This window comes from Stylophora pistillata, chromosome 8, assembly GCF_964205215.1.
Source record: "Stylophora pistillata chromosome 8, jaStyPist1.2, whole genome shotgun sequence".
Lineage (NCBI taxonomy): Eukaryota > Metazoa > Cnidaria > Anthozoa > Scleractinia > Pocilloporidae > Stylophora > Stylophora pistillata.
Genome location: NC_142526.1, coordinates 31,691,631 through 31,700,540, shown reverse-complemented (window position 1 = coordinate 31,700,540; position 8,910 = coordinate 31,691,631). Strand labels below are relative to the sequence as shown.

Below are 8,910 nucleotides of genomic sequence, written 5' to 3'. Positions count from 1 at the left end.
TCGTTGCGGTTTTCTTGATTATTTGGCAGATCTGACCATGTCTTCATTCGCATTGATCTAAATGTAGAGAAAAGTACGTTTCAACGCCTAACAGGATTCGCCACTTTTAATTTAATGCATTGCACTTGTATGCCTCAACTCAGTGGAAAAACAATTTTAGTCTAAGAACTCGTGAAGATCCACAACATTCGAATAACTGATTAAACGCATTTAAAAGGGATGCAAATTTCACATTTTTACAAAATTAAACAACATATTTAAGCAACAGAGTGGGTTCCTCAGGGAATTTTTTTTCCTCCATTACAGTAACGAATTACATTCAGGCGGTCTATTTATTTTAGGTAGGAGGTTATCAATCTCTTGACGACTTTGTAAGCAAACACATCGATATGACTGCATCAGTGTCTAAAGTTGCCATAGCAACTATATGTGCATATCTTAGCCAGGTGTCGTCTTGTGTGTTAAGCGTCTTTTATCAATGGCGATTTCCCTTGATTTTGTAAACTGAGAACATTCCCTCTTTCACAGTTTAATCCGTCACGTGCATGAGCAAACTGGACTGCTTTATCACTATTGTCTTAAAGCCTATGGTTTCACAATCCCTTGTGACAAACGGCCGCACTTTTCCCTTAGTTTAGAAACTTAGCTGCGATGGGCATAGCCTCTCATGCGGCTATGATTTAACCTGGAACTAAATCGTACTGTCGATCTGGATGGTTGACAGATAGTTCATTCAACATTCAATACTACTTGATTTTATTGGTGGGACTTTGCAGTTTCATTCCTCCGGTTTTATTAAAACTGATCTGGAAACCCCAACCAGCGGCCCGTTTCTCGAAGGTCCTCGCGATGGTAACCTAACAGGCCCGTAAAGCTGTTCTGTGAATTCATTCAAGGTAGGGGTTTACTGAAACGTTTTGAGAATTGTACGATAAAACAAGCAGCCAAAGAAAAAAATGGACTGGTCAGGGTGTCAGAGCTTGCTTCTCTATTGATTAAGTTTTGATTTCAAAATATGGCTTCGGGCCCGTTAAGTTACGGGAACTTTCGAGAAACGGGCCCCAGGCAACATCCCCAACGTCTTAAACACTCGACCAATAGCTTGTTACAGGTTGATAATGATCTGCAGTGGCCTTCTAAGTTTCTGGCTCATTTCATCCCGACTCGCCTTTGATCCTGCAGGGATCCGGTTTGTTTCGATAAATTCTCTACCTCCGGTAATTGCCGTAACTTTAGTTAACACAAATTTTTAAGTATGAGGTCTTTCTAAGGGGTTCGTTGTATTCGTCGCTCCATGAATTTTTGATACCACATTGTTTGTCTCCACGACAGCGGGAGTGGAAACTTCGTTATTTTTCCTTAGGTAAAGTACCTGTCAAATAAAATATCATGAATGAATAAATGAAGGTTTCTATCTTTTAAAGAGAAATTCAAGGGAGAGAACCTATCCCAGTGACCCATGATACATTTTTAACTGCGAAGCTGTTTTTTTATTTCCAGCTTGGCAGCGCTCAGCAATGACCGATATCACATGTCGTTGCAGTTTCGGGCGTTCAAGCTTTATAATAAATGAAATCTGATTCCCCAATTTTGTTGTTTTGCGCTCTCATTGGTTAATTATAATTGAACTTTTGTTCTGATTGGTAATTGCAATCAGACTTTTGTTTTGATTTTTTCGACACTCAAATGAAAACTGATCTCTAAGGCGGACCAAATCAACGGTAACTGGATCATTTAATAATCAGTCTTGTTATCACTTAAGTTGACGTCTCGGAGGAGTGAAACCTACAAAAATTATGATATGATTATAATTGAATTGTTTCCAACCTTCGGGACAAACAGCAGAGCAATTGTCGACGTGGTTGCCAAAAACACGATAGACCTTTGAACTAATGTCTTAACAGGAGGGTAAACCACGAACTCGGCCACAATAGCCAGGCAAGAAAACATGAACACGTTATACACTGCTAAGCCAATGTTCTTGGAATCGTTAAGCAAAGGATAATGCACATTTCTTGTTTCCCAGGCCAAAAACACGCCGAAAATCAACAGAATTCCTTTCAGTGCGCACATTGAAATCAACCAGGTCATGTAGTAATAAGAGGTGCACTGGTGGATCACAAGCTGCTCCTGTAAGTCAGTGTCATCATCTGGGACCTTCATTAGGGAAAACAGAGGTCGTCTGGTAAGTGTTAAAAGATGAAAACAATTTTAATTTGGAGCTGTAGATATACCACTGACCCACAGTGAAGACGTTTCACGTCGATCAGCAATTGCGAGATCTCTAACTTGATTACTAATAAATGTTGTTCTGTAAACGCGAGACTTGCTTATCATAACGGTAATCGTGCAGTGTAAGCAAAAAAAAAAAAAAAAAAAAAAAAACAGAGCCTGGCCGTTAACGTTTACCTTATCAACGATATTCTCTGTTTCCATGGTCATTGGGTCAATAGCTGTCCAAGTTGACAAAAAAATGAAGTCTACAAACACCGCAGCACATAGCCTTAACAGGAGACTCGTGCTACTTAGGTTTCCAAGCTGATGAGAAAAATAAACGGTATTCCGTTAAAAAATATTCAGTTAAACTTTGAGGGCGATAATGCACGATAACCTTGAAGCTCAAATTAATCACAACATCTAATGGAAGAGAAAGAAAATATGACAAGGAGCAATAAGGACCAGGAGCAAGAAGAACCAGGAGCAATAAGAACCAGGAGCCGTAAGGACCAGAAACAATAAGGACCAGGAGCAATAAGGACCAGGAGCAATAAGGAGCAGGAACAATAAGGACCAGGAGCAATAAGGACCAGGAGCAATAAAGACCAGGAGCAAGAAGGACCAGGAGCAATAAGAACCAGGAACAATAAGGACGAGGAACAATAAGGACCAGGAGCAATAAGGACCAGGAGCAATAAGGACCAGGAGCAATAGGAACTAGGAGCAATAAGGACCAGGAGCAATAAGGACCAGGAACAATAAGGACCAGGAACAATAAGGACCAGGAGCAATAAGAACCAGGAGCAATAAGGACCAGGAGCAATAAGAACCAGGAGCAATAAGGACCAGGAGCAATAAGAACCAGGAACAATAAGGACCAGGAACAATAAGGACCAGGAGCAATAAGAACTAGGAGCAATAAGGACCAGGAGCAATAAGGACCAGGAGCAATAAGAACCAGGAGCAATAAGAACCAGGAGCAATCAGAACCAGGAGCAATAAGGACCAGGAGCAATAAGGACCAGGAGCAATAAGGACCAGGAGCAATAAGAACCAGGAGCAATAAGGACCAGGAGCAATAAGAACCAGGAGCAATAAGAACCAGGAGGAATAAGGACCAGGAGCAATAAGAACCAGGAGCAATAAGGACCAGGAGCAATAAGAACCAGGAGCAATAAGAACCAGGAGCAATAAGGACCAGGAGCAATAAGAACCAGGAGCAATAAGAACCAGGAACAATAAGAACCAGGAGCAATAAGAACCAGGAACAACAAGAACCAGGAGCAATAAGGACCAGGAACAACAAGAACCAGGAGCAATAAGAACCAGGAGCAATAAGGACCAGGAGCAATAAGGACCAGGAGCAATAAGAACCAGGAGCAATAAGAACCAGGAGCAATAAGGACCAGGAACAATAAGGACCAGGAGCAATAAGGACCAGGAGCAATAAGGACCAGGAACAATAAGGACCAGGAGCAATAAGGACCAGGAGCAATAAGAACCAGGAGCAATAAGGACCAGGAGCAATAAGGACCAGGAGCAATAAGGACCAGGAACAATAAGGACCAGGAGCAATAAGGACCAGGAGCAATAAGAACCAGGAGCAATAAGGACCAGGAGCAATAAGGACCAGGAGCAATAAGGACCTCAGTTCTTCAAGACAAGACAGAACAGAAGACAGGCAAAAGCTTGCAAATCGACCCTTTATCAATGCAAGTCGTGATTGGTTAAGTTTTGCAAATGAGTACTTGAGAGGATAACGCGAATTTTCTAAACCAATCCCCGACGTGCTAACGCAAAACAAAGGCAATCCTGGGTCACCTTTCGACAACTATTTGAAAATTGTCTCGACTGGTGACACAGCTACGACAATGATGATGAGCTAGCTGTGTTGTCCTGTAGCCATTTCCTCACCTCTTTTCTCATCTGGTTGTTTGTAAATATCTTGTAAACTCTCCAGGTTTTGACGAAAATTCCACCAAATGCCAAGGTGAAACCGATAGAAAGCAGCCAGATTTTAGTCTAAAAGTTTAAAACGAGTAATCTTAGTGTTGCTTTGAAAAAATATTTTTGATCTTAGTTTTTCACCCAATAACTCCCATCATTGTGTGCGCTTCATCCACTCACTTGTAGCATCGATGTTTGGAACTTTTAAACCTTCGTTTTTGTTTAAGGTACTTTCACCACTTTTGCTTTACATAACCTTAGTACTCTTTAATAGGATACGTTATGACAAGTGATTTGTGCACTTCATTAAAATTGCTGATGAAATTAATTCTTCCTTAAGTCTTTTGTGTTCAGTACTGAACTGTATCATAAGTTTTCGAGTTCCGAAAAACTGAGCAGGTTCCAAAGCATACTTACATAACAGAGTGAAATATCGTGCTCTGCATGATGCGAGTTAGCGTAAGCTGATAAAAACATTCCGATGTAAGACAGCAGGCATCCAATGACGGTGATATTGTTCAACTTTGGAGATGACATTTTAATAAACCTAGGTACATGAATAAAAGTATAATTAGGAAAACGAAGTTTGAAGCAATTTTAAAACGATTATGTAAAATGCCGTAAAAGTATCTTCGATTTTGAAATTATTCTTAAAATTCGCACCTCAGCAATATCCAGTCGTTGGAAAACTTTTAAAGAACACATTCAAGCAGCTTGCTCACCGCTGGAATATGCTTGCAAGTACACAGAAGGAAATTCTGTGCAAAGGGGAGATTCGCTTAAGTAAATCAGAGATAAGGAGAAAATAATTATATTTTACGCCATTTTTTAAAATTATTGCCAGTTGTTGCTTGTTTTTCGATAGTTTTAAAAGGGAAAGACAGGATGAAAGAGGCATTTCACTAAACCCAAAAAGAGTAGTCAGAAACTGCATATATCACAGTAGCTGCGCTTGTTTCGGGTAATCATGCACGGAAGGCTTCCCATTTTGTTGTGAAAATATTCTTGATTTTATGGTTTATTTTATTTACAAATTTTCATTGTCAGTTGCTGCAACAATAAAGGACCTCTGTTTCTCCTTTAAGATGATTTCATCATTTCATCATTTTCATCGATTTCATCGATTTAAACGAGTTCCCTAGCTTTGAGAAAGCACTGGTACCTTTTGAAAATGCCGGTCTTATATGACTGTGTGAATGTTTGTTACTTACTGATGCTTTCGATATGTGACGTTAAAAAGTAAGCTAAAGAAACAGAGCAGTACTCCAATAAAAGCCAACAGGAAGAACATCAAAGTTAAGGTGAAACTTTCTTTATACAGCTTTTGACTGACTCTGACACCGTCCAGTGGAACTTGCCCCTCTGTAAGAAAAATTGAAAGAAACTTTTTTAAAGTGAAGTTTATAAATGTTCTGAGCAGTCATTCGACAATTGCTATTCAACAAAATAATAATGAGAAACTGAAATATTTGAAATAATTGTAACTTGTCAAGTGAACGGTCGTTTCTTAGTTTAAACCAAAAAGTCGATCTCAAGTCAACTGAACAGGGGTGTTGTTTTGTGTACGTGGAAAACAAAAGGCAGATCCTTCAGTGTTTTGTCCTTAACTTCAATCCACCATAAGTAACTTTGATCTACACTGTTCTTGAAGGAATTAAAATTTCGATTAAAATTACTGTCGACCAAGTTCAAATTTTCACCCAAATACTCGATCCCTGAATTGCACTTCATTGCACTGCAGTCCTTTTACCACCAGATAGTAATTCTTTCACTTATAATTAGATCACCATGTATGGTAGTTGCATGAAGAGATGTCGGTAGAAACCCCATGATCTCATACAAATTTTCCATACTATCAGAATCAATCTTAATCAATCTTACCTTCCCACCTAAAGTTATCCTTATATTGACTTAGATTCCTACCAAGGGAATTCACCGTGGCTACAAGTTTCCTTTCACCACCTGAAGTAAAAAAGAAATGCTTCGATCTGGAAAATAGAGTAACTGGTCGAAACATTAGCCATCATACTGGTGCAACTGTAATGCAAAGCAGTGCTACTGTAATGCATTGACCACAATCCTAGTGCAACTGTAATACAATGCAGTGCAACTGTGTTGACCGCAGTACTAATGCAACTATAATGCAATGCAGTGTTACTGTACTGCATTGACCGCAATCCTAATGCACCTGTAATGTAATGCAGTGCAACTGTAACGCGTTGACTGCAATCCTATTGCAAGGATTTGTAAATCGCGTTCACACGTGTACTTTTAAGCTGTTTCTTCAAATTTTTCTTTTGCCAGGAAAATGAAAAAACAATCACTCCTTATTTTATTGGTAACTGTCAGGGCAATTAATAACAATTTCTTCTGGAAGACAACTTCGTTTAGTTTTAATTCCTGCTTTACTTAATTATAGCGAACATTTACGAATATACTCTGATTTTTCACTTACGTTTATTTTGAAAAATTTCTACAAGAGTGTCTCTGTTTCCACTTTCGTCAAACTTCACGCGACCCTGAAATAATTGTAGAATCGGGTTAATTTTATCGTTACAGATGTAGTATAGGTTTAAAAACAAGGGCAGTTGTGAGAGAAATATTTGTTTTAGACCGGATTTGCTACTAACAATGATATGACATTTGCCAGTGGAGAGAGAACCTGCGTTCAAACTGCGTTTTCTGCAGCCTGTACGCATTTCCAAGAAATTTGGGACCAGGGAGTGAGATAGCCGATTCGGAAGTTTTCTTTTCCTAATCCTTTTTGATACTCTATACCATTCTGCCTACTTTTCGAAGTAAAAAGAAGTGTGTCGAGTCACTTAAAACTATTTTGTTTTGTTGTTTTTACCTTTTACTTCTCGTGCATTCGACAAGTTTAGAAGAAAATTAAAAAGAAAAAAAAAACCTGCCATAAACAAGAACTGCTTTACATACTGACATTCTCCAGAGGTCTGTGCGGGAGAGCATATCCGTCATGATCTCAGCCACTTCTTTATCGCCATATTCGATGGTTTCCAGTGTTTTATTTTTCTTTCGTAACAGAGGTATGGACTTGTTCAACATAACAGCGATGCTCCATGCTGCATCATATGTGAAGCTTGCGGACATATGATAGGTGTAGTTGAGGCGCTTTCGTCTCTCATCGTACTCAGCTTGTAATTGCTGTGCAGTCTGAAAAAGGAAGGTAAAGAAAAGGAAAGCGATTTTTACAAACACTTTGTAAAAGCTTAGGTAATAACCTGGTATTGAGCAGGGGTTGGAATTAATTTCTCTCAAACCGAAACCTAACACATTAACCACAACATCAACTTGTCTCCCAAAAGCCTTCTAAACTTTTCCTTTTACTCCCCACGGTGTTTTAAATCGCTTTAATCTTATAAACAAATGAAATTTCTTTAGCGCATAAAAGGGAATTAAGGCTCATTCGGCCATCATATATTCAACTCTCTATTAACCTTACAAAATAAAAATTGAGGTCATTTATGGACCAGCCTTATCAGGTTCTGCAAGATTCTTGCGATCATCCACCCCCTTGGCAGTCAAGTTATTTCCCCTTTTCTCCTCTGTGGCACAAACACACTGGTCCCCTCCATCCCCCCTGTCCTCCCTGAAGACCATGTGATCACCCCGGCGATAAATAATGACTGGTTCTTTACCCTATTCGATATCGTGGGTCGTGCTGATTTACTTAGTTGAAGCGGAAAAGTTTCAATCAGATTAGCAGCAGCGTCTAATAGTTGTTCTTCCTTACAATCCATGCCCACTTCTGTTGTTTTTGTCCACCAGTCTTCCAAGTACCATCCAACTATTATCCAAACATACTTCTTTCCAAACAGTCTATCTTTGTAGGCCTGTCAGGAATAAAGATTATGGCAAAGTATTAGTGAGCGGCGTTCAGTGCTTCCTGTCGTACTGTGTATTCTCAATGAAAAACCCAGATTACCAGCTACATATAATTATTAGTCTGATAGAGGACTATCCGCCACAGAGCATAAAGAACGACACCTTTTTTAGCTGTAGGTAAAGGAGGTAAGTTTCTGAAGAAACTGTGGGGGTAGGTATGCGGGGAGCATGGCAAGATAATTTGGCTGAGTTGATAATGTACAGTGACCACCGTAGGGAGTGTCTAAGGAAACTGTGGGGGTAGGTATGCGGGGAGCATGGCAAGATAATTTGGCTGAGTTGATAATGTACAGTGACCACCGTAGGGAGTGTCTAAGGAAACTGTGGGGGTAGGTATGCGGGGAGCATGGCAAGATAATTTGGCTGAGTTGATAATGTACAGTGACCACCGTAGGGAGTGTCTAAGGAAACTGTGGGGGTAGGTATGCGGGGAGCATGGCAAGATAATTTGGCTGAGTTGATAATGTACAGTGACCACCGTAGGGAGTGTCTAAGGAAACTGTGGGGGTAGGTATGCGGGGAGCATGGCAAGATAATTTGACTGAGTTGATAATGTACAGTGACCACCGTAGGGAGTGTCTAAGGAAACTGTGGGGGTAGGTATGCGGGGAGCATGGCAAGATAATTTGGCTGAGTTGATAATGTACAGTGACCACCGTAGGGAGTGTCTAAAGTTGACGTTTCGAGCGTTAACTCATGGTTGAAATGAAATAATGGTGATGGAAGCCAATTTCCTTTATCGACTAGGTCGATAAATCCAACACTTATTGGCTACAACTCTTCAATATACTTACAGCACACATAGCTTTTCTGAACATGTCTTCGTACATTAGCCCAATG

General features: G+C 39.9%; 2 protein-coding genes across 2 annotated transcripts; both read right to left on the bottom strand.

The window, feature by feature from the left end:
- Positions 1-739: 739 nt before the first annotated feature.
- On the bottom strand, positions 740-2,355 carry LOC148725868 (gamma-aminobutyric acid type B receptor subunit 2-like). The gene is made up of 2 exons (XM_088731994.1): positions 1,828-2,355; positions 740-1,372 (listed from the first exon to the last, which is right to left on the bottom strand). The coding sequence occupies exons 1-2, from the start codon at positions 2,161-2,163 to the stop codon at positions 1,250-1,252; spliced, it is 459 nt and encodes a 152-aa protein (XP_088588120.1). The 5' UTR covers positions 2,164-2,355; the 3' UTR covers positions 740-1,249.
- Positions 2,356-4,080: 1,725 nt separating this feature from the next.
- Positions 4,081-8,900, bottom strand: LOC148725867 (gamma-aminobutyric acid type B receptor subunit 2-like). The gene is made up of 8 exons (XM_088731547.1): positions 8,865-8,900; positions 7,824-8,018; positions 7,102-7,338; positions 6,620-6,683; positions 6,046-6,126; positions 5,376-5,526; positions 4,582-4,711; positions 4,081-4,239 (listed from the first exon to the last, which is right to left on the bottom strand). The coding sequence occupies exons 1-8, from the start codon at positions 8,898-8,900 to the stop codon at positions 4,081-4,083; spliced, it is 1,053 nt and encodes a 350-aa protein (XP_088587673.1).
- Between the last annotated feature and the right edge of the window lie 10 nt (positions 8,901-8,910).

Bases quoted from the DNA above. Each gene is read 5' to 3' on its own strand.
- LOC148725868 (XM_088731994.1), bottom strand. From the start codon at position 2,163: ATGAAGGTCCCAGATGATGACACTGACTTACAGGAGCAGCTTGTGATC. The intron at 1,373-1,827 runs GTTGGAAACAAT...TTTATTTGACAG, and splicing joins CTCTGCTGTTTGTCCCGAAG to GTACTTTACCTAAGGAAAAA.
- LOC148725867 (XM_088731547.1), bottom strand. From the start codon at position 8,900: ATGTACGAAGACATGTTCAGAAAAGCTATGTGTGCT. The intron at 6,684-7,101 runs GTATGTAAAGCA...CAATTATTTCAG, and splicing joins CAGACCTCTGGAGAATGTCA to GGTCGCGTGAAGTTTGACGA. The intron at 4,712-5,375 runs GTAAGTAACAAA...TCATGTACCTAG, and splicing joins GTCACATATCGAAAGCATCA to GTTTATTAAAATGTCATCTC.